The 25,260-nt window shown below is 47.5% G+C and overlaps 1 protein-coding gene across 3 annotated transcripts in view; it reads right to left on the bottom strand.

The window, feature by feature from the left end:
• LOC147124569 (xanthine dehydrogenase-like) overlaps nt 1-25,260 on the bottom strand; it is a 268,524-nt gene that overhangs the window by 162,723 nt on the left and 80,541 nt on the right. For 2 of the 3 annotated variants that reach the window (XM_085989524.1, XM_085989530.1), the window contains exons 2-3: nt 13,248-13,364; nt 1,461-1,630 (exon numbers count right to left, since the gene is read on the bottom strand). In XM_085989524.1, coding sequence (XP_085845650.1) covers nt 1,461-1,630; nt 13,248-13,347 — 270 coding nt within the window. In that variant the 5' untranslated portion in view covers nt 13,348-13,364. Of the gene's footprint in view, nt 1-1,460; nt 1,631-7,536; nt 7,697-13,247; nt 13,365-25,260 lie in introns of those variants that run through there. The other variant, XM_085989522.1, reaches the window with a different exon arrangement.

Genomic DNA, 25,260 nt, shown 5'->3' with positions numbered 1-25,260 from the left:
ACACGCGAGTACCCCGTGCGTATTCACACGTTGGGACCCGAATTTCTGGGCCAATGTGTTTGGGTTAGCATGCTTATCTTTAATAATTAACCCTAACTCTGGTATATTGTTCACTGGAAATCAAAGGGGATACCCACCACATTTTTCTTCCTGAAAGGTGGAAAATACTATTATGTTCAACTAATATGTACAGGGTAAAACTATTGGCCAAATTTATTTACAAGTCAATTAATAAAGAATCCAAATGATACAGCAAGATACTGAACAATAAAATTAGAATCAGTCTATAAAAGGGTTAAAATACACTGTTTAGAATTTATTTATTGGATTCTGATAAGTGATAGGATTCTTGGATGCAACAGTCAGGTTTGTCTCTTGGCAGTCCTTCCAAATGCGATGGTATACATGAACAACGTGAACTTCAGTTCATCCCGGAGTTCAGATCTCCAGCCAAAACTAAAGCCAATGGGAGAATTTCCCAATACTTCCCCAGTCCAAAATACCCTGAAATCACAGCTGCCAATCATTCATGATCAAAGACACAATAGGTAGGAATTGTTGTACAGAGTGCTTGGTTACGAGTAGCTATTAATGCCTTGACCGTGTACAATTCAAACCGCACCTAGAATAATGTCTCTGTATTTCGACTAATTTCCAGGTCAATCAATCCAGCTTGGTTCTTGTGGTCAACTTCACTTTAGACCTTTATGTTGGAATTTGGATAAGGGAACAGAGCTACCATTGTAACTTTAGATATTTCAAAACCGTGTGAAATAATATACAGAAATCTCCCTATTTTGTCACAATACAGTCGAATCTAGAATTCCTCAGTGACTCGGCTCCTGATCTCAGCCAAGTCACTAGTGGAATTGCCAAGTGGCAATCAAGTGCTTTCTATGAACATGATCTATGGATGAGGAAGGGCCATATACCCTGTTGTTGGGCACATAATCACGATGTATACCTCACTGCCACCTGTTGAAATTTAGCATTCTAGAAAATACTTAAATGGAATGTAGTTTTTGGTGCTGTATGGTCACAAAAATCTACTTACCCCCTAGTTTCCTGCAATTTTTTTTTTTTTTTTTAATAAAAGAAGTTGCTCTTGATCCTCCAAAGTGGAAATAGATCTTTTTGCATTAGCTGTATAAGACCATTGTCTCGCACTTATCACCATAACAAGTTTAGGCCATACCAATTTGATAACATGCCAGATGAGAATGGCCTCATAAATGTTTATTTGCTGTGATTGAAAATAGGTAGATCGGTGTTTGAGGCACTGAAAGACATTGGGAATCTGCACACAGTCAAATTGGTCCTGCGTGGGCAGGTACAATTGTGAGGGCAACACAACTGAAGGGGTAGAAAACATATGCACGGATTTAAAAAAATAAAGCCAACACTGTCATCTTAGCAGATACACACTGGATAACAAACATTATATAAGTCGTAGGGCTTACTGAATTAATTGACTTGATGATTCTTTTTCCTGGTTTCACGGGGTCATCATATTCAACCACCACAACACAGCAGCCACAGCCTCCTTCATGACACATGGTCTTTGTTCCACAAAGCTGCAGGACTGAGCGCAAGTATTCAGCCAGAGACATCTGTGGGTCTTCATCTTTCACTGTTTTGAGATATTTGGGAAATATACATATGAGTCAGAACTGTGAAAAGAAAACTTGGTAAATTTTAATGCAGATACAGCAGAGGGTGTGATCTTTTAGCTTTACATAAGTGCAACTGTAAAGTCACTGGTTACTAATTACCGAGTCTATGGCACAGAAACAGGCCATTCGGCCCATCTTGTCCATGCTGGCATTTATGCTCCACACAAGCCTCCTCCCACCCTACTTGATCGAACTCTATCAGCATATCCTTCTATTCCTTTCTCCCTCATGTTCTTATCTAGCCTCCCCTTAAATGCATCTATGCTACTTGCCTCAACTACTCCTTGTAGTAGCGTCTTCCACATTTTTACCACTCTTTGGGAAAAGAAGTTTCTCCTGAATTTCCTATTGGATTTATTAATGACCAGCTTATTATTTATGACCTCTAGTTTTGGACTCCCTCACAAGTGGAAACATTTTCTCTACGTCCTTGCAAACTATCACCCCCATCGCCAACCTCCCTTTCCTCTCCAAAGTCCTTGAGTATGTTGTCGCCTCCCAAATCTGTGCCCACCTTTCCCGGAACTCCTTGTTTGAATCCCTCCAATCAGGTTTCCTGTCACATTACCGAAACGGCTCTTACCAAAGTCACAAATTACATCCTAATTGACTGTGACAAAGGTAAACTATCCCTCTTCATCCTTCTGAACCTGTCTGCAGCCTTTGACACGGTTGCCTACACAATTCTGCTCCAACGTCTCTCCACTGTCATCCAGCTGGGTGGGACTGCACTCGCCTGGTTCCATTCTCATCTATCTAATTGTAGCCAGAGAATCACCTGCAATGGCTTCTCTTCCCCGCTCCTGCACCGTTACCTCTGGAGTCCCCCAAGGATCTATCCTTGGTCCCCTCCAATTTTCTCATCTACATGCTGCCCCTCGGTGATATCGTCCGACCACACGACGTGAGTTTTCACATGTAGGCTGAGGATACCCAGCTCCACACCTCTCCTCCACTGTCTCTAAACCGTCAGACTGCTTGTTCGACATCCAGCACTGGATGAGCAGAAATTTCCTCCAATTAAATATCGGGAAGACTGAAGTCATTGGGGTCGATTTTCCCGAAGCTGTCGGGGAGAAGGCGGGACTACAGCTTTCGGGTTTTAGACCCGCCTACATTGACGTCCGGCCAATCTGCGCGATTTTCCCTTGATTGACCTTGTTGAGCCCGCCCAGCGGGCTCAGCAGGCCAATTAAGGGCCACCCAGCAACAGGTGACTTCACAGATTGACATTTCATCTGTCAAGCTTTTGACAGATGAAATACCAGCGTTTGACAGCTCTTTGAAGCTGTCAAACACTGACAATCTGTTCTCTAAGTTAATTCCTTCCTCTCAGGCTGATTTAGAGATCTCTCCAGAACAGAAAGCTGAATGCTGCAGATTTTGACAGCTCACGGCCATTCTGCTTTCTGTGCCGGTGAGATGAGGGACTCCCGAGACCTGAAGGAAGGAAGGCTGCAAAGGTAAGTAAAACTTATTTAAACACTTTACACACACCAAACACACTTACCTCTGCACTCATGCACCCATCACTCACCTGAACACCGGACATCACGAACCCTCCAAGTCCTTCAGCCCGACAGTCTGCCTCGCTAACTTGGCGTGGTTTGGAGCTGTCGGGAAGCCCACACTTCAGGGATAAAAATTGGGATTAGGCTAAAAGCTGCCTGTTAACTACCTGTTAACAGGCAGTTAATTGGCACTAATCCCCTTCCCGCCTCAGGGAGGCGGCTCCCAGCACAGGTCGGGTACCTGCCTCCTATGAAACGGGCATGGAGTTCTTGGCAGATGAAATCTCAGTGTTTCACAGCTGTTTCAAGCTGTCAAACACTGACAGTCTGAGTTCCAACATGAGTCCGTCTGCACAGACTCAGTTAGAACTCTCAGCAGCACTCAAAGCTGAAGGCTGTCACTTTTCACAGATCGCAGCCGTTCAACTTTAAGTGCCGGCTGAGTGATGGGCTCCCGACGCCTGCAGGAAGAAAGGCTGTTAAGGTAAGTACAGGTAAGTAAAAGTTCTTTACACACTTTAGACACACCAAACACACTTACCTTTGCACTCATGCATCCATCACTCACCTGAGCGCCGACATCGCGACCCCTCCAACTCCTTCAACCCGACGGCCCGCCTGCTCTAACCTGGCATGGTTTGGAGCCGTCGGGAATCCCACACGAAACCCCTCAAAATAGGGATTAGACTAAAAACTGCCTGTTAACTACCTGTTAACAGGCAGTTAATTGGCACTAATCCCATCCCGCCTGGGGTCAGCGGGTCCCATTGCGGGGCGGGTACCCGCCGCCTCTGAAAGTTGCGTGGAGCGGGGTTTTGGGTGGGATGGTGTCGGGACCCCCAAATTCGGGATTCCCCCCCCCCCCCCACACGCCTGAAACCCCGCCTGACGGCTCCACGAAAATCGACCCCATTGTCTTTGGTCCACGGAACAAACTCCGTTCCCATGCTACTGATTCCATCCATCTCCCTGACAACTGTCTGAGGCTGACTCAGTTTGTTCGCAACCTTGGTGTTATATTTGATCATGAATGAGCTTTCTACCTCACATCTGTACCATCACTAAGACTGCCCATTGCCACCTCCATATCATCCGTTTCTGCCCTTGCCTCAGAGGGAGAGAGAAAACAGGGAACTACAGGCTAGTTAGCCTGACATCAGTTGTCGGGAAAATGCTGAAATCCATTATTAAGGAAGTGGTAAGGGGCACCTAGAAAATCATAATATGATTAGGCAGAGTCAACATGGCTTTATGAAAGGGAAATCGTGTTTAACAAATTTATTAAGAGTTTTTTTGAGGATATAACTAGCAGGGTAGATAAAGGGGAACCAATGGATATAGTATATTTGGATTTCCAAAAGGTATTTGATAAGGTGCCACATAAAAGGTTGCTACGCAAGATAAGGGCTCTTGGGGTTGTGGGTAATATAGTAGCATGGATAGAGGATTGGTTAACCAATAGAAAACAGAGAGTAGGGATAAACAGATCATTTTCAGGTTGGCAGGCTGTAACTAGTGGGGTGCTTGGATCAGTGCTTGGGCCTCAGCTATTTACATTTTATATTAATGGCTTAGATCAACGGACCAAGTATAATATATCCAACTTTGCTGATGATACTTGGCAAGGTGGGAAAGTAAGCTATGAGGAGGACACAAAGAGCTTGCAAAGGGATTTAGTGAATGGTTAGGAAGTTGGCAGATGGAGTATAATGCAGAAATGTGAGGTTATTCACTATGGTAGGAAGAATAGAAAAACAGAATTTTTTTTAAAAAGGTGAGAAACTATTAAATGCTGGTGTTCAGAGAAATGTAAGTGTCCTCGAACAGGAAACACAGAGTTAGCATGCAGGTACAGCAAGCAATTAGGAAGGCAAGTGGCCTGTTGGCCTTTATTGCAAGTGGGTTGGAGTACAAGAGTAAGGAAGTCTTGCTACAATTGTACAGGGCCTTGGCGACTCACAGTTTTGATCTCCTTATCCGAGGAAGGATATTACTTGCCTTAGAGGCGGTGCAGCGAAGGTTCACTAGATTCATTCCTGGGATGAGAGGGTTGTCCTATGAGGAGAGATTGAGTAGAATGGGCCGATACTCTCTGGAGTTTAGAAGAATGAGAGGTGATCTCATTGAAACATATAAGATTCTGAGGAGGTATTGACAGGGTAATGCTGAGAGGTTGTTTCCTCTGGCTGGAGAGTCTAGAACTAGGGGGCATGGTCTCAGGAAAAGGGGCTGGCCATTTAAGACTGAGAAGAGGAGGAATTTATTCATTGAAAACCAGGATGCTGAATCGTTGAGTATACTCAAAGCCGAGATAGATAGATATTTGGACTCTAGAGGAATCAAGGGATATGGAGATCGGGTGGGGAAGTGGAATTGATCAGCTGTGATCTTATTGAATAGCGGAGCAGACTCGAGGGGCCATATGGCCTAATCCTGCTCCTAATTCTTTTTATTCGGTTTTATGGGATGTGGGCGTCGCTGGCAAGTCCAGCATTTATTGCCCATCCCTAACTGCCCTTGAGAAGGTGGTGGTGCGCCGCCTTCTTGAACCACTGCAGTCCGTGGGGCATAGGTACTCCCACAGTGTTGTTAGGTAGGGAGTTCAAGGATTTTGACCCAACGACGATGAAGGATCGGCGATATACTTCTTAGTCAGGATGGTGAGAGACTTGGAAGGAACTTGGAGGTGGTGGTGTTCCCAAGCGCCTGCTGCCTATGTCCTTCCAGGTGGACGAGGTCGCGGATTTGGGAGGTGCTGCTGAAGAAGCCTTGGCCACAGTACACTGGTGATGGAGGGAGTGAATGTTTAAGGTGGTGGATGGGGTGCCAATCAAGCGGGCTGCTTTGTCCTGGATGGTGTCGAGCTTCTTGAGTGTTGGAGCTGCACTCATCTGGGCAAGTGGAGAGTATTCCATCACACTCCTTACTTGTGCCTTGTAGATGGTGGAAAGGCTTTGGGGAATCAGGAGGTGAGACACTCGCAGCAGAATACCTAGCTTCTGACCTGCTCTTGTTGTCACAGTATTTATGTGACTGGTCCAGTTAAGTTTCTGGTCAATGGGTGACTCCCAGGATGTTGATGGTGGGGGATTCGACAATGGTAATGCCGTTGAATGTCAAGGGGAGGTGGTTAAGACTCTCACTTGTTGGAGATAGTCATTGCCTGACACTTCTGTGGCGCGAATGTTACCTGCCACTTATCAGCCCAAGCCTGAACGTCATCCAGGTCTTGTTGCACGCGGGCATGGACTGTTTCACTATCTTAGGAGTTTTGAATGGCGCTGTGCAGTCATCAGTGAACATCCCTATTTCTGACCTTATGTTGGAGGGAAGGTCATTGATGAAGCAGCTGAAGATGGTTGGGCCTAGGACACTGCCCTGAGGAACTCCTGCAGCGATGTCCTGGGGCTGTGATGAGTGACCTTCAACCATCACAACCATCTTCTTTTGTGCTAGGTATGACCTGGCTCCATGCCAAAAGAAGTTTCATGGCCTCAGACCAGTGGTCAAGGTCAGTGAATGCATCTTGAAAAGCCGTCTTCTACCAATTGCATCACTAGCCTCCCACATTGCTCAATGCACGACCCCCCCATGCCATCCACCTACCAACAATCACTACCAAACTCGAGGCACACCTCGCATTCCTAGCTTCACTTCACCCCCGCCCCCCCCAACCCCCCGAGGAGATAGTGCTGACCACTCTTGGCAGGGGCATGGCTAAGCCCTTGGCCAGTGGCGGGGCTGAAGAATATAAGATGCCGGTATCCTCATACGTTATCCGCCTTCTCACATCCCACTTCCCGCTCATCCCACAATCTCTTCTGATGTACAAGCTGCACATGGTGTAAGCATGCAGCTCTTGCTTTATTGCTCTCCCCTCACCACAACCCTACCCTTGTGCCTTCCTCATTTCAGACACCCAAGAAATCCAGCCTGCCAAGCCAGTGGTTGACCAAGAGGGAGAGGAAAGTGAAAAAGAAGGAACATGGTCACTCGATTTCACACTCCCAGCCACCAGCTCCTCGAGGTCTTTCTGCAAGGCCATCTGCAGTGTCCCCCACTGAAATTCAGTAGCCTTGCACCAGCCATGCTGCAGCCACTGGGGTAGCACTGCGTGACATCAGTAGGATAGGCAAAGGCACATGCAAGACAGTCACTAAGGGAATGCACAAGCGTGATTAGTTGATTTTTTGATGTAATATTGGAGGGATAGATGGGTAAATGATTGGAATGTTTGCTTTGTGATGGCTTTTATTTCAGCATTGTGGCCAAGAGGACAATGTGGTGGTCAGTAACAGAGGGAAGGTGAGGTGTGGGACAGATGTTGAATGGAGAATTGGGGTTGTGTTCACTGGTATTGCAGGCAGATGATTCCATTCCGGATATCCCGACCAGAAATGGGTCATCTGGGTTGCATCCTTCCTTCTGCGTCTTCCTCTTCTGCGTCTTCCTCTTCCCTCTGCGAGCAGCTTGTCCCATTTGCTGCCTCTGCTTCATCTCCAGGTGCCCCCCAGGACTGTCAGCAAGTGGTCTTCTCAGAGGCAAAATACTGCGGATGCTGGAAATCTGAAATAGAAGCAGAAAATGCTGGAAATACTGAGGTCAGGCAGCATCTCGGCCTGAAACATTACTTGGTTTCTCTCTCCACGGATGATGCCTGACCTGCTGAGTATTTTCAGCATTTTCTGTCTTCTCAGAGGCCTTCTTTGGCCATCTAAAGCCTTGCAAGCATCCAGCAGCACTCCCTGCACACTAACAACTTTTTAAATGTATTGCACCAACCCACTACTTCAATAAAATAGTAAAAAAAAGTCCAAAAGCTGAAATCCAAATTTACTTGAAAGATGTGTGTGTCCCTTTAAGAAGTGTCTCTGCAGGATTGCTACACGCATGTTCTTCCGTGCGTAGTTAGGAGAGGGCGTTACGGCGGCAGCGACGTCCAAAATATCAGTCGGTGTGTCAAATCAGGTGTTGCATGCTTATTGACGTCACGATCTGCTCATTTGAATTTCAGAGGCAAGCGCTGGCAACGGCAGCGCTATGGCCTTCGCCAAAATGGCGGCTGCCGTGTAACACGCTGGAAGCAAGACGGACACCATTTTTTGAAGAGATCTGGCGCAAACAGGCGCCCTTAAGGTAGGGAATTTCTACACCTGAATGCTGAAGAGAATACAGATAGATATAAGCAAGGATGCCTTACCAATACAGTACCTTGATCTGTGGGTTTTACAGTGCCCAACAAAACTTACAACCTTTCTACAGTGCAAGCCTGCCCTGCACATTTGCTGGCCGTGGGCACCCCATTCTGTCTTGCTCTAGCAGAGGACTGTAGACTAACCTTCCCAGTGCTGTGCACCATTGATTAATTCTGCTAGCACCCCGCTGCCCACATCTCTCTTTGCAAAAAATAAAGTTAATTTGATGCTATGAAAATGAAGCTTAACCATACTCCCTTGTATCAGAAAGTCACATCATTCTCTGTAGCACTAGAGCAAAAGAGGCATGCATTCTGGAGTGGGCTCATGCGCTAACAAATATGTTGCTGCTTTGAATCAGCCTGTATGCCAATCAAAATATCCAGACATCCAAGTTGTGAAAAGTTATACTGGCACAATTCACAGCTGTACTTAGCCTGTATGCCAACTGCCCTCAGGAATTACATCTTCAGATGTGAGTGAAGACCTGAAATGATGGGTCTCCATGGGAGGGAAATTTAATCACAAAATTGTAGTTATTTCCTGCCAGGTAGAAAATAAGCTTATAATGAAAGTGCTTCTCTGAGGCTTCTGCTGTCATCAAACAAGACTTTTCCCTTTTTAGGATGGGATTAAAGTACCAGAGCAAGGTTGTTAAAGCAGACAGATTGATGGCTATGCAGCAACAGTGGCACAAATGAAGAAATCAGGCTGACCCAATCGCAAAACAAATCTGAAAGCCATTAAAAATAAACACGCGATTGGAATTGACAGCTGGGAAAGATTTGACAATACCTAAACTGGAAAAACATAAAGAAGAAATGGCAAAGACAATTCAATCCAAAGAAGTAGAGAATGTCATTGACAGGATGCTGGAAGAGAAAGCCTCAAAAGCAGGTTGATGCACGGGCAAGATAAACCCTCTTCCAGTAAAGCCATTCAAACTAAAAATTCCTGACAGGTGGTCGTTTAAATTAAAGTTGTTCTCAGGATGTGGGCAGTGCCCCCCCCCCACCTGCCTCTACAACCCAGTGCTGTGCCAGTTGTCCTGACAACTAAGCCACTTGCTGTGCTAGGGTCACAAAGGTCAAACTGGGAGGGGCGACAGGTTCTCTTTCCTATCAGTTGGATTTTTATTGGAGATTTGGCACAGGGGTATAGGTGGGCGTAGCACTAGTGGCACAATTGCATTTCTGAGCAAGCACACAGAGGGAGTGGTATTTTTCTGGTGCTAGCAATCAGATTTATTGAATTCAATTTCACAATATGCCATGGTGGAATTTGAACACTTAGGGTTCGAATTTCATCGGGCCTTTGAGGCGGGATTGGAGGCGTGTGGGGTGTTAAAATCGTGAAATCGGGGGGCACAAACCCATCCCGCCCCCAACCCGCCTCCATGCCCGTTTCATAGGAGGCAGGTACCCGACCTGTGCTGGGAGCCGCCTCCCCGAGGCGGGAAGGGGATTAGTGCCAATTAACTGCCTGTTAACAGGTAGTTAACAGGCAGCTTTTAGCCTAATCCCAATGTTTATCCCTGAAGTGTGGGCTTCCCGACAGCTCCAAATCACGCCAAGTTAGTGAGGCGGACTGTCGGGCTGAAGGGCTTGGAGGGTTCGAGATGTCCGGTGTTCAGGTGAGTGATGGGTGCATGAGTGCAGAGGTAAGTGTGTTTGGTGTGTGTAAAGTGTTTAAATAAGTTTTACTTACCTTTGCAGCCTTCCTTCCTTCAGGTCTCGGGAGTCCCTCATCTCACCGGCACAGAAAGCAGAATGGCTGCGAGCTGTCAAAATCTGCAGCATTCTGCTTTCTGTTCTGGAGAGATCTCTAAATCAGCCTGAGAGGAAGGAATTAACTTAGAGAACAGATTGTCAGTGTTTGACAGCTTCAAAGAGCTGTCAAACACTGGTATTTCATCTGTCAAAAGCTCTTGACAGATGAAATGTCAATCTGTGATGTCACCTGTTGCCGGGTGGCCCTTAATTGGCCTGCTGAGCCCGCTGGGTGGGCTCAACAAGGTCAATCAAGTGAAAATCGAGTGGGTTGGCCACAACGCGATAGAGGTGGGACTACAACCCCAAAAGTTGTAGTCCCGCCTCCTACACGCCTCCATTGATAAAATCCAGCCCTCAGTCTCTGGGTTGCTAGTCCAGTAGTAAAGGCAGTACACCACCATACCCCTTTGGATACACAGCAGACAATAACATTGTTCACATGGCAAAAACATGGGACCAATTTTCCGCCTGGAGAACACAGCTCCAGAGAGCAAAGGAGAGAAAAATTATATCTGGATTCTGCCCCCTATACAATGACCAGAGATTTTGTGGGGCTACCCCATAGAGGGGAGAAACATTGGGCAGGTATGCAAATGAGACAGGAGGGCCTCAACAGGGCCTTCAGCCCCATTTTCCTGCAGGCATGCTAGGTGGGCACCCATTAGGAAGGGTGCCTATGAGAAGCAGGCATAAGGCCTTGTATATGCCTACCCTCCCCCAGAGGAATGAGGGTGGGGGGCAGGCAATAAGGCCAAGGAAGAAAAAAATCTAAATTGGTCCATTTTTGTAGGCTTCAGAGACCCCTGGGCTTTGAAGTCTTCCAGCTGCTGTTTCTGGCAATATTGCAAATGACTCCTTGTGCTCAGATACCATCCCTCTGCTTTTCAAAATCACCATCGCCCGCTACCCCTCAACAATCCACCCTCGACCCATCCATCCTCTGCAGCCACCTTCCCAACTCTAACCTCCCTTTTCTCTATAAGGCTCCAGCGTGCGTCATTGCCTCTTAGCTCCATGCCCATCTCTCCTTAAACTGTCTCCAAGAATCCCTTCAGTCTGACTTCTGGCCTGCTCACAGCACTGAACGCCCTGGCCAAAGTCACAAATTACCCAAATGTGATTGTAATCGCAGAGCATTAAGCCTTCCTTCAATTTCAGTGCAGCATTTGATGCAGTTGACCATGCCATCCATCTCCATTGCCTCTCCTACTGTGTCCAGTTTATTGTGACTGTCCTTGCATGGTTCCACTCCTACCTGTCTTACTGCAGCCAGAGGAACGCCAGCAATGGCTTCTCTCTGCTTCCCCTAGCCCCGCCATCACAGAGTCACCTCTGGAGGCCCCAACAATCTGTCCTCCTCTTCTGCATCTACATGCTGTCCTCATTGTCATCATCCACAAACCTGTCTGATATCAAGTCATGGATGAATCAAAATTTCTTCCAACTGAGCACCAGGAACATCAAAGTCACTGTTTTTGACCATAAACTCAGTTCCCTCGACTTCATTCCCATTCACTTGCTCAGGCTGAACCAGACCATACAAAATCTTGAGTCCTCTTCAACCCAAAGGAGAACTCCAAACCCCACATGCTATTCATCACCAAGACCGCTTACTTCCACTTCTCTAACATTGCCTGCCTCCAACACTACCTTACACCCACTGCCATAGATACCTTTATTCATACTTCTGTCACCTCTAAACTTGATTTCTCCAAAGTCCTCCATGCCAGCCTCCCAACCTCCATAAACTCCAATCTGTTCAAACCTCAGTTGCCCATATCCTGTCCTGCACCATGTCTCGCTTACCCTTCACGTCCATCCTCACCGACCTTACACTGGCTCTGTCGCCAAATGCACTGAACTTAAAATCCTCATCCTCAAATCCCTTTGTATCTTTACCTCATCCCATCTCTGCAACCTCCTCTAGTCTAACAGCCCCTCCCACACCCTGGAGTCCTCTGGCCTTCTGTGGATGCGCTACCTCATTTACCCAACCATTCGTGGCAGAGCCTTTAATCATCTCAGCTGTAATCTCTGAAATGTCTTCCCATACCCGCGCCTCTCCACTTCTTACAACACCTTTAAAAACCTTCTCAAAACCCACCTTTTCAGCATTGGTCACCTCTCCAAATTCTCACACCACTTATTCCTTTTATTTAGTTTTCCCCATCCCCTTCTTGATGTATTGGGGTATTTTTGATGTTGAATGCAGTATATCAGTAACAAGTTGTTACTGTTATTATCGAATAGGATTAAACATAAAACACAAATTTATCATGGTCATATCTTTTTTCGCATTCATTATTCCGTTTCAGCAAACAGGATGTTGGATTCCCATTCTGTCGGCTAGGTTCTAATCACAGCCTCAAACTGCCATTTATATCTGGTCATCCTTACAGCGGGCTCCACGTTACCAGTTGCCCACTTGCTGCAGGCAACAGCTTCCTATCTTCAGATAGGCTTAGTGTAAGATATATTTCTTCAATGAAACAACTAAAAATAAATAAACTGTATTCATGCAAGGTACTTGGACACAGCCTGTGCACTTTCTCCAGTCCTGTTCAGTCTCTCACAGACTAGGGATTGTACATAATGGAGAACAAGAGGAGACAGGCAGAAATGGACAAACACAGACAATATGGAGATTTAAAAGTCCTACAGCAGGAGAGAAAGAGAAGGGTACACATACATACAACTGAATTTTAACAGTACGCTGTTTTAGTTCAATGATTTACTTCATAACTCATTTACATCTTACTATTCTCAGTTTATATAAAAAGGTAACATTTTAATTCATCTTTACTTGACTTCTGGCCTCTGACTCAACTTCACCTTAAACATTAGTGGCATCCAGATCGCTCTTTTTCTGGGGGAGGGGGTTGATTACACCAAGAAAGTCTTTTTTATGGAGTTTTTTTGAAGCTGATTCATATATTGGTGTAGTTGTCTTATGTTTTGCTTACACTTGCATCTAAAGCTGGGAATTATAAAACCAAATACCCTGCATTAATCAAACTATTGGACAGACTTTATGACAGAAGCTGCCTTAACTTATAACGTGGCCCTGCACAATTCTCTACAAGGTGCTGCCTTTACCGTCATGTAAAACTCCATTCACTCGAAGGATCAATCGTCCTGCAGCAGTGCACTCTTCTGCTGGGTCACTACTTTGTCCCTGAAGTGAGACAGTCTCCATGTTACTTCTGACCTGAGCTGAATCAACAAAAAAGTGCAATGAATTAGAGAGTAAAACTTAACTAAACAAGAACAAAAGATTGATAGCACATGCTAAGAAAGTATGTCAAAACTCATGGAAACAAATAAAATAAAGCACAAGTTTGCGAGTCATTTAACCTTTTAAGATTATACCCCATCATCTTTAGTACTGTGTTCTTCCTTGCGTTAGTAACACACAAGGATTAATTTAGCAATTCTGTGCTGCTGGTATGGAAAGCAGAGATAGGGCTACAACACTGGAGCGCTGAAGCATCTTGAGATATTTTTCAACTTTGAAGGCACTACATGATTGCAGGTTGTTGTTGTTCCAACCTACACTTGCTGCAACTGAGGCCACCATTTTTTACATGCTTCCCCCCACCTCCAACTTACCTTTCTGGGCGTTTGGCCCTGATGCTTCACAAGCCCGTTACTCAGCTCGTTTCCTTTTGCTGCTACTAAACCTTCCAATATTATTAGCCCTATAAGGTATACTTGCATTAAACATTATATACTCAGGCATAGAAATACTGTTGACAAATACATTTATCAGAATCATAGAATGGTTACAGCACAGAAGGGGGCCATTCAGCCCGTCGAGCCCGTGCCGACTCTATGCAAGAGCACTTCAGCTAGTCTCACTCCCCCGCCCTTTCCCCATAGCCCTGCAATTTTTTTTCCTTCAGGTACTTATCTAATTCCCTTTTGAAAGCCACAATTGAATCTGCCTCCACCACCCTCTCAGGCAGTGCATTTCAGATCCTACTCACTGCATAAAAAAGTTTTTCCTCTTTGGTTCTTCTGCCAATCACCTTAAATCTGTGTCCTCTAGCTCTCGACCCTTCTGCCAATGGGAACAGACTCATGATTTTGAACACCTCTATCAAATCTCCTCTCAACCTTCTCTGCTCTAAGGAGAACAAATCCAGCTTCTCCAGTCTATCCACGTAACTGAAGTCTCTCATCCCTGGAATCATTCTTGTAAATCTTTTCTGCACCCTCTCTAAGGCCTTCACATCCTTCCTAAAGTGCGGTGCCCAGAATTGGATGCAATACTCCAGTTGAGGCCGGACCAGTGTTTTATGAAGGTTCATCATAACTTCCTTGCTTTTGTACTCTGTGCCTCTATTTATGAAGCCCAGGATCCCGTATGCTTTTTTAAACCGCTTTCTCAACCCGCCCTGCCACCTTCAACGATTTGTGCACATATACCCCCAGGTCTCTCTGTTCATGCACCCACCTTTGGAATTGTACACTTTAGTTTATATTGCCTCTCCTCGTTCTTCCTACCAAAATGTATCACTTCGCACTGTGTTACTTGATCTGCCACGTTTCCGCCCATTCCACCAGCCTGTCCATGTCCTCTTGAAGTCTATCACTTTCCTCCTCACTGTTCACTATACTTCCAAGTTTTGTGTCATCTGTAAATCTTGAAATTTTGTCCTGTACACCCAAGTCCATGTCATTAATATATATCAATATAAAAGCAGTGGTCCTAGTACCGACCCCTGGGGAACACCACTGTACCTTCCTCTAGTCCAAAAAACAATCAATCATTCACCACTACTCTCTGTTTCCTGTCACTTAGCCAATTTGCATCCACGCTGCCACTGTTCCTTTTATTCCATGGGCTTCAACTTTGCTGGCAACCTATTATGTGGCACTTTATCAAACGCCTTTTGGAAGTCCATGTACATCACGTCAACCACATTGCCCTCATCAACCCTCTATTACCTCATCAAAAAACTCAAACAAGTTAGTTAAACACGATTTGCCTTTGACAAATCCGTGCTGGCTTTCCTTAATTAATCCACACTTGTCCAAGTGTCTTAAATTTGTTCCAGATTATCATTTCTAAAAGCTTCCCCACTGCCGAGGTTAAACTGACTGGCCTGTAGTTGCTGGGTTTATCCTTAACACTCTTTTTTTGAACAAGGATGTAACATTTGCAATTCTCCAGTCCTCTGGCACCACCCCAGTATCTAAGGAGGATTGGAAGGTTATGACAAGTACCCGCGCAATTTCCACCCTTACCTCCCTCAACATCCTAGGATGCATCCCATCCGGTCCTAGTGACTTATCTACTTTAAGTACAGCGAGCCTTTTTAGTACCTCCTCTTTATCCATTTTTATCCCATCCAGTATCTCAACTACCTCCTCTTTCACTATGACTTTGGCAGCATCTTCTTCTTTGATAAAGACAGGTGTCTTTAATATTTCAGTGTACAAAAGGGGGTAATCAACCTTTCAAAACTCACAAGCCAGCAAAATAAAAATGTATACCGGCAAATATAGTGCATGGGCTGGAATTTCCTCATCACAGCATGACTCACTACTCTCTCATCATTCAGACTGGCAGAAAGTGGGAAGTGGTGTTCCACTGGATCAGCACTGGGAGCATTGTAGTTCACAATTTGCATTAACGATTTGGATGCAGAAGTACAATTTCAAAATTTGCAAACACCACCAAATTTGGGATGGGGACGTGGGGGTGTAGTTAATACAAAACACAGAAGATATTAATAAACTTGCAGAATGAACGTTTGATTAGCAAATGAAATTTCAATAAAGCCTACTGTGAGGTGCTGCATTTTGGTAGGAAGAATAAGGAGGTCACATAATGCTTGGAAAATAAGAGTCTAAATGGGGTAGAGGAGCAAAGGGATCGAGGGATATATATACACAAATCGCTAAAAGTAACACCTGGAGTACTGTGCACAGTTCGGATCTCCATATTATGAAAAGGATATAAAAGTATTGGAGAAAGTGCAAAAAATATTTACAAGGATGATACCAAAACTGAGAGGTTATAATTATTAGGAAAGACTGAACAGGCTGGGGGGCTCTTTTCTCTAGAAAAGAGAAGGCAGAAAGATGACCTGATAGGTGTCTTTAAAATGACGAAGAGGTTCGATAGGGTAGAGAGAGAAGATATTTGCACTTGTAGGGGATTCAAAAACTAGGGGCCACAAATATAAAAGTCACTAAAAACTTGAACAGGGAATTCAGGAGAAACGTCTTCACCCAAAGAGTGGTAAGAGTATGGAAGATGCTACAGGGAGTAGTTGAGGCGAGTAGTATGGATGTATTTAAGGGGACACTAGATAAGAACATGAGAGAGAAACAAATAGAAAGGTATGCCGATAGATGAAATGGGATGGGAGGAGGCTCCTGTGGAGCATATAAACACTGGCATAGACCAGTTGGAACGAATGGCCTATTTCTGTGCTGTGGGCTGAATATAACTCGATGTAACTTTCTCTTCGTATCTCTCAACCCCGTCTCTCATTACAGGAGAATAGATCTGGGGGTGGAGATTCCACTTTGGGCACAAATTCCACTAGTTTGAGAAGTGTTTTTTTCCCTCAATTTTTCTGCTCAAACTCATTTGCATATCACAGCACGTAAAATCTGGCATGTGCCAGCGCAATCGGGCAGCGTTTTAAGAACACATTAAAAAAAAAAAATTGCATTAAAAATATTCCTTTGTGGGGGACTACGGTCTCCCGCGTAAAGAAATAGGCAACACAGCGAGCTACAACAAATAGGTCTTTACTCCAACTCTCTCAATACAGTACTGAATTCGTGAAGCCCGCGAACCTGTGATGACTCACGGATTGGTCACCTGCTGGAACCGGATTGGTTTTCCTTCTATCAGCAGCAGGCAAGTCAGAATGTGCCTTATTCCTCTCAGCTTGCAACTGTCTTGCGGGGGGAGGGGAATACAGCAGTTAAAAGGGGATTATACAGGTTTATCTACATACACACAGTGTTTCCCCAATGTGGCAATGCCACATATGCCCCCCCAGAATCCTCGTTAACTGTAAAAGTCAGTCTCTGCGGAGGTTTGACCAAGCGGCCGTAGTAGCCATCAGGCGTGTGAGGAGGGCTGTCTGGGAGGTCGGCCGGTTGGTTCGTCGGCTGGTCTGGCGGCTGGTCTGCCGGTGGGCTGGCTGGACGGGCTGCCGGCGAAGGTGGGGCGGCGGCCGGGAAGTAAGGTTCTGGCGTGTCTTGGTCCTCTTGTGGGGCCGCCGCCAACGCGGGAGGTCTGCCCCGCCGTGGGGGAAGAGCCGGCCGAAACGGGAAGCCGAGGTCCAGGTGCGCCGGTTTGAGGCGGTCTACTGAAATAAGGTCCGGCTTCCCGCCGACATCGATAAGAAAAGCTTTGTCCCCCGTCTCCAATACTGGGAAGGGGCCCTCTGTGCGCGTCCCGGCGCACGAAGACGAACTCCGCATGTCGCAAGTCTCGAGGCACGTAGGACGGCTGCGGGCTGTGTTGCGAAGTGGGCACTGGACGGAATTGCTGGGCCGCGTCCTGGTGCAGGGAAAGCTATCTGGCGGCCGACCACGGCTCCGTTGTCAGGGGGAGGAAGTCGCCTGGTACTTTGAGCGGTTGGCCGTAGACCATCTCGGCCGCAGAGGCGCGGAGGTCCTCTTTGGGCGTGGTACGCAATCTCAGGAGAACCCAGGGTAGTTTGTTGATCCAGCTGGTGTCGGCCAGGCTGGCGCGGAGGGAGGCTTTCAAAGAACGATGAAAGCGCTCGCAGAGCCCGTTGGCCTGCGGGTGGTAGGCTGTTGTCCTGTGCAACTTGGTGCCGAGGCCAGCGATGATGGCATTCCACAAGTGGGAGGTGAACTGGGGGCCTCTGTCCGAGGATATGTCGGTCGGCACGCCGAACCGGGCCACCCATGTCGAGACGAATGCTCGCGCGACGTCGGTCGTGGTGGTGGTGGTGGCGGCAAGGGGAACCACCTCGGGCCATCTGGTGGTGCGGTCGACGATCGTGAACAGGTGTGTAAAACCATGCGACGGCGGCAAGGGGCCTACCAGATCGACATGGACGTGGTCGAAACGCCTCTCGGGCACCGGGAAACACTCCAATGGCGCCTTGGTGTGCTGCTGGACCTTAGCGCGCTGACATGGCACGCATGTGTTGGTCCAGTCTCTCACATCCTTGTGGAGTCCAGGCCAGACGAACTTGGCGGACATAAGTTTCTGAGACGCACGCATCCCTGGATGTGAAAGGCCGTGGATGATGTCGAAAACTCGCTTGCGCCAGGCGGATGGAATGACCGGCCTAGGCGAGGGGACTGAGACGTCGCACAGGAGAGTTGTGCCGGCTGCGTAGAAGTGGATGTCGGCCAGGGTGAGGCTGGTAGTTGACGTCCTGAGGGCCTGGATCTCCGTGTCGGCAGCCTGGTCTCTTGCCATGCTGGCGTAGTCGACGCCCAGGTGCACTGCGTGGAGCGAGGGTCTTGAGAGGCAGTCGGCCACCAAATTGTCCTTGCCGGCGATGTGGCGGATGTCAGTGAACTCAGAGATGAAGTTGAGTTGGCACTGTTGGCACGCGGGCCAGGGTTCGGTTACTTTGGCCATGGAGAAAGTGAGCGGCTTGTGGTCCACGAATGCGGTGAACGGCCGGCCTTCCAGAAGGAAACAGAAGTGCCGGATTGCCAGGAACAGGGCCAGGAGCTCTCTGTCGAACGTGCTGTAGGCCTGCTCGTTCTTGCGCAGCTGTCGGCTGAAAAATGCCAGTGGCTGCCACGCGCCTTCGACCCACTGTTGCTGGACGGCGCAATCCGAGGCGTCCGTAGTGAGGGCGGTCTTGGCGCCCGGGATGGGGTGGGCCAGTAGTGTGGCGTTGGCCAAGGCGCTTTTGGTCTGGTGGAAGGCTGTCGCCATCTCGCTGGACCAGGTGAGTTGCTCTTTGCCCGTTTTGCCCCTGGTGGCTTCGTAGAGGGGGGCGCATGAGTGCGGCGGCCTTGGGCACGAACCGGTGATAGAAATTGACCATCCCCAAAAATTCCTGCAGCGCCTTAACCGAGGTGGGCTGGGGAAAGTCCGCCACCGCCTGCACCTTGGAAGGTAGGGGAATGGCTCCCCTTGGTGAGATTCTGTGGCCGAGAAAGTCAATTTGGGCTGCTCCGAACTGGCATTTGGCCGGGTTGACGATTAGCCCGTGTTGGCTGAGGCGCTGGAAAAGGGAGCGCGAATGCGCGATGTGCTCGGCCTTGCTGGTACTGGCCACGAGGATATCGTCCAGATAGACGAACAGGAAGTTCAGGTCCCGTAGGACGGAGTCCATGAGCCGTTGGAAGGCCTGTGCGGCATTCTTAAGCCCGAAGGGCATGCGCAGGAACTCGAACAGTCCGAAGGGGGTGATGACCGCCATCTTCTGGACGTCTGCGTGGTGGACGGGGACCTGATGGTAGCCGCGAATCAGGTCGACCTTGGAAAAGACGGACTTTCCTGCTAGGTGTGCCGAGAAGTCTTGGATGTGCGGAATGGGGTATCTATCGGGCGTGGTGGCGTCGTTGAGCCGTCTGTAGTCGCCGCATGGGCGCCAGCCACCGCTCGGCTTGGGCACAATGTGGAGGGGGGACGACCAAGGGCTGTTCGAGCGGCGGATGATGCCCAGTTTTTCCATCGTGGCGAATTCTTCCTTGGCCACCGCCATCTTGGCTGGGTCCAGGCGTCTGGCTCGAGCGAACACTGGTGGTCCCGTAGTGGCGATGTGGTGCTCGACCCCATGCTTGGCTGCCGCGGCCGAGAAGGTCGGTTGTGTGAGCCTCGGGAAATCTGCGAGTAGGCGGGCGTAGTCGTCATGCGCCGGGGCGGAGCAGGCCCCGACTAGGGCCGGGCTGTTGCTCTGCTGGCAGGCCAGTGAAGCGAAAGTTGCTGCGTCGATCAGGCGCCTGTCGCGGACGTCGACCAGGAGTCCGTGGGCACAAAGAAAATCGGCGCCCAGCAAAGGATGTGCCACCGAGGCCGTCACGAAATCCCACGTAAATCGCTGGCCATTGAAACAAACCTCGGCCCGTCGCTTTCCGAAAGTAGCGATGGCTGCACCATTTGCCACCACGAGGGGTGGGCCGCTGCGGCCTGCCTGGATGTCGAGCTGGGAGGCAGGAATTATGCTGCATTGGGCTCCGGTGTCGCAAAGGAATCTGCGCCCTGAAAGAGAGTCGGTTATGTACAGCAGTTTACCTGCGGTGCCGATGGCCATCGTGGCGGCGGGGGTGCGGTCGAGCGGGCCTAGGCGACGGCGCGGGGCTGGTGCGTTGGGCCGGGTGGCCATCTTGGTTTGATCGAAAGAGCAGGGTGCTCTGCAGCGTTGGGCCTTGTGGCCGAAACGCATGTGGTAGTAGCATAGTTCTGCGGCCTGGCGTGGCGGCGCGCGCTCGGTGGTGTCGGGGAGCCTTGCGGCTGCACAGCCGAGTTGGGCGACGGCGAAAACTTTGTCCGCGGCAGCTGCCAGTTGTACGCAGTCCGTGATCGGGGACCCCGCGAGGGCAGTCTGTACCTGCTGAGGAAAAGGGCCCGAAACAAAAAGCACTGCGGTTCAGAGCATCCGGCTCATCAACTGGGTCGGGGTAGAATCGCCGAGGCCTGGTAGTGAGAGAAGCCTGCGGGCCCTCTCCTCTTTGGACAGGCCGTAAGCCTGCAGCAAGCGGCCCTTAATGGTTGAGTACTTGCCGGTCTGTGGTGGGTTCCCCAGCAGGTCGAGAACTTCGGCGGCGGTAGAGCTTGCTAGTGCTGAGACTACGTGGAGGTACCTTTCTTCATCGTCTTGAACCCTGCAAAGGGTGAATTGGGCCTCCGAGTGCGCGAACCAAGCTGGTGCTTGGTGTTCCCAAAAGGTGGGGAGCTTCAAGGACGCGGCGCCGGCCGACATCAGGCTGCTGCTGGTTGCCATCGGGTCGTTGCTGGCCTCTGTAGGACTGCGTGAGTCGGGGGCTTCGGCCGCCGACATTCGGGGTCACCAATGTGGGGGACTACGGTCTCCCGCGTAAAGAAATAGGCAACACAGCGAGCTACAAGAAATAGGTCTTTACTCCAACTCTCACAATACAGTACTGAATTCGTGAAGCCCGCAAACCTGTGATGACTCACGGATTGGTCACCTGCTGGAACCTGATAGAAGGAAAACCAATCAGCAGCAGGCAAGTCAGAACGTGCCTTATTCCTCTCAGCTTGCAACTGTCTTGCGGGGGGAGGGGAATACAGCAGTTAAAAGGGGATTATACAGGTTTATCTACATACACACAGTGTTTCCCCAATGTGGCAATGCCACACCTTGATATATTTAAGGGTGGTAACCTGGTGCAATTTTATTAATACAGCTGAAAATGGGTTTATCACAAAAAAAGCATTTTAATCAGTGTCGAGTCCACCACCTGTGAGTAACCCGATTTTAAATAACTGATAACTTAAAAAAATTATACAGAACCATTTACTAGTTACAATGGTGTACAGTAGCCAGTTTCAGTAAATTAAAAATATTTAAAAGCTTTTAAAACGTGCCTATTGATGTCCTTGCGCCTAAAAAAAAGCGCACTTACTGGAAACTCGCAATGGTGATTCATTCAATCTGGGGGCGTGGCCAGTTTTGTGGGCAGGGCCAGCTTCCAGCACAATGTTTTTTTAAACTAGTGCAAAAGATCGCGGCAACTCGATTTGCGCTGAATGTAATATGGGCTTAAAATGTTGCAATCTTATGCGCTGGTTTCACCGATTTCAACTGAATTGCACTAGCGCAGCCGAGCGGAGACTCCAGGCCCTGTAGTTTTCCCCACAGAGTATGAATTACCAATCTTCTCTACTTCCCCAATTTGTAAATCAGTTCCATTTTATTGCAACTGATGACTGAAATAAGTTAAACATTCAGTAAATGGGACCTTTTCCTATTCAGCTATCTCTGGCACTGTGTAAAGGAGCACATGGGGTAAGATAGGTGCCAGTTTAACCCCCTTGCACCTTTGGGAAGCTGCTACTGCACAGCCTTCTCCTGCTGCCACCTGTTGTCTATGGGCAAGGAGATGGCTTGAACAAACAATCCACCTATGTTCTGCTTCAGTCATCCATGCCCACCCTTTTGCCCAAAATTCACGGGGTACAATTTAATCTCTGTTACACCACAGAAATGGTACATTTTAACGGAATATGAAATTGAGTGGAGATCTGTCTATTTTGAGTGACATTCAAGTTTACAGTGGGGGGGAAGGGAGCGCGGTTAGGGCAGGTAGCAGAAACAGGTGGGAACTTCAGTTAAATACAGAAATGGAGGTGGGGACATCCAGGTGAAACAATGCCATGAAACTTAAGCATCAAGGTTACTCAAGAGTGAAAAGTCAGGTGGCAGTTCTTTTAAAAGGCACAGTAATTAAAAAAATTAAATTGAGGCAATTCCTGGATTGTTTGATTTTTTTTTGTGGGTTTTTTGTTGACACTAGTGTTCTCATGAATTTTTGCCACAACTGTTCTAATATTTGCCCCCTACACCATTGCTGGCACCAACGAGGTTTCCAATTGGAATAGCCCCCCGAGGGTTTGAAAGAAGAGGAGCAATGAAGCGATGCCATTTAAGTCAGGCTGCACAAGAGGTGCTCTGTGCCCACCTGCCGGTACTTGCACACAGAGGCGAACATGCCTCACTTTGGCACAAAATTAATGCATGTAGTGGACCCTATACCCAAAGGAAGGTCAGGCAGCAGACCCAATGGCAACACTAAGATATATGAAACCCAAAACATCCCAATCACAGTATGGCAAGATTTCAATGGCATCTGCATGAAAGAAGGGTGCCCTATGCCAGCGTGACCTATAGCCAGGATAGTCCGACAGAGCACACCTGCTAAAATGCCAGCAACCATACCTGCAAGCCCGGGCACACCTACCTGGAAACAAATGTGGGGAAATGACTTCATAAGCTGAGCTCATCCGAGAGTCAGATGCAAAGTGGTGCAATTTGCTACAACTAAATTTGCACAGAAAAACAATGGCAGGAAAGTGTAGCAAATTTATTACTGTTCTTTTGTAACTGATTTCTGCTTGAAGCTCAATGCACAGCAACTCTGAAAGTGCAGTTTATATGGCTGGACAAACCAAACAGCTTGAAACGGGTGGAAATGACGAGAGGAAGTGTGAATGACATCATTGCTGCCTTTGCACTCATTTACAGGAATCTAGCCAAAAACTGTCAGATGGTTCTGGAGCTAATGAAAGTCTGATCAGAAAATCAGACAGGGGGAAAGGTGAGTGCAGGGCCAAAGTTACCAATCTTCCTCCAATTCTCCGATTGGGTTCATCAGATTTGTGTGCGCAAATCATGCAAATAAAATTATATAATTTACCCTCAAGAGCTGTAGTGGGGGGGGGGGGGGGGGAGGGGGGAAAAGAGGGGCATGGAATATGAAACAAAAATAATCCACCAAGCCTTTTCCACTCTGCCATCACTACACTAAAATTTCCACCAACAGAGAATTAAAACATCCAATCAGCAATTTTATTTGTTTCATTTCACTGCCTTAACTACCAACCCACTTGATCTATGAAAATAGATCCACCTTCTTCTTAGGCAAATGCGCAAAGGGCAAATAAAATATGAAGAGGCATTAAATATAGGCCACAGCTGGCATACCGGGGGAAAGTGTCGAGAGTAAATATAATGAAAGATTTTTCCACTGGCCGGTGAATTCTTAATTGGAGGCCATAAATTCAAGATCAGTACTAGAAACATAAAAGGGAAAGTTTTCATGCAAAAGATGTTGAGATATTGGCGCAGATGGTGAGGCTATCAGCGCTCACCGTTATTATGGAGTAAACCAGACAGCAACTTCCAGAGTCCGCACACGCGCAGTAAAACGAGGAAATCCGGAAGCTGTTGTCTGATTTGCCCTGCTCCTCCAGAAGCTGTACTACACCGGTACCTCGGCGAGAGATTCGGCATTGAAACACATGGGAGGGTGTGATGTTACAGTACTTAAAAATCAGCCATGATCTTATTGAATGGCGGAGCAGGCTCGAGGGACCATATGGCCTACTCCTGCTCCTATTTCTTATATTCTTACCCACTAAACATGCCAGAAAAAATTAGGGCTGGTGCATTCAGGTGTAATGACGTGATAAGTCTTAATTACTCCCAAACAACCTCTCAGGCCCTGAAAATTTTATTTTACAAGTGTGGAGTTTCATTCCTTCAGAATTTAATTATTGTTGGAGATTAAAAAATTAAAAATTAATATATTTTTAAAACTTTTTCTTTCTGTCTCTTATCTCTCTCTCTCTCCCTTAATCCCACCTTTCTTTCCCTCTCTATTTTGCTTTCTCTACATGATTTTGCATTGAATATTCTAATTTATACTTCCTGGTTTAGACTCTGCATGTCTCAGTGAGGATTCCTCAATCTGATTGGTTGAAGAACCACGCTGTTGCTTACATTGCTCACACATCTACAGATCCCCTCTAGAGGGCACCGCACTGAAAAAGATCTCTAGCAACCGTAACCTGCTGCTCAAAAGCCCATGAAAAGTCTGTGGGCAGCTGTAAGCGTGATGATCAGTGAGCCTTGTTCCTTTGCCGCTGACAGCTGATAAATGCTTTACTACAAGTGCCTATTTGAGACAACCCATTTATGAAGGAATTATATAAACACGAAGACAATGTTTAAAGAATTGTAAAGAAAGCGGAGAGTAATGGGATTAGAGTAAATAGCTCCAGTGGGGGAAAGTAACATCTGTACAGGCACAGGCAAAATGAGCTGAATGGCCATCTTCTGTACCAAGATCTCCATGAATTTCTATAAAAAGCAGAAAATATGATGGAAACTTAAACTCTTAAAAGCATTAAACAAAAAAGATCAGCCCAAGTGTAATGTAAAGGTTAATTTTAGAAATTAATTAAAATAATAGATCGTAATTTCTTCAGGAATCACTGACCTTCATGCTTAAATTCCCAATACGTATTCTTGGCAGGCAAAGCTCCAAGCCAAGAGAGGGAGAGAAGGGAAGAAGGGACGAGGATAGAGGAAGATTGGGAGACGAGAGAAGCAGAGGAGGGAAAAGGAGAGGGGGAGGGGAGAGGGACAGAAGAAGGGGAGGGGCTGGAGGGAGA

The sequence above is a fragment of the Somniosus microcephalus genome, chromosome 1 (genome assembly GCF_052327205.1).
Source record: "Somniosus microcephalus isolate GS21.2 chromosome 1, FLI_Smic_1.0, whole genome shotgun sequence".
NCBI lineage: Eukaryota > Metazoa > Chordata > Chondrichthyes > Squaliformes > Somniosidae > Somniosus > Somniosus microcephalus.
The sequence above is the reverse complement of the archived record's forward strand: the minus strand, read 5'-3'. Positions and strand labels throughout refer to the sequence as shown.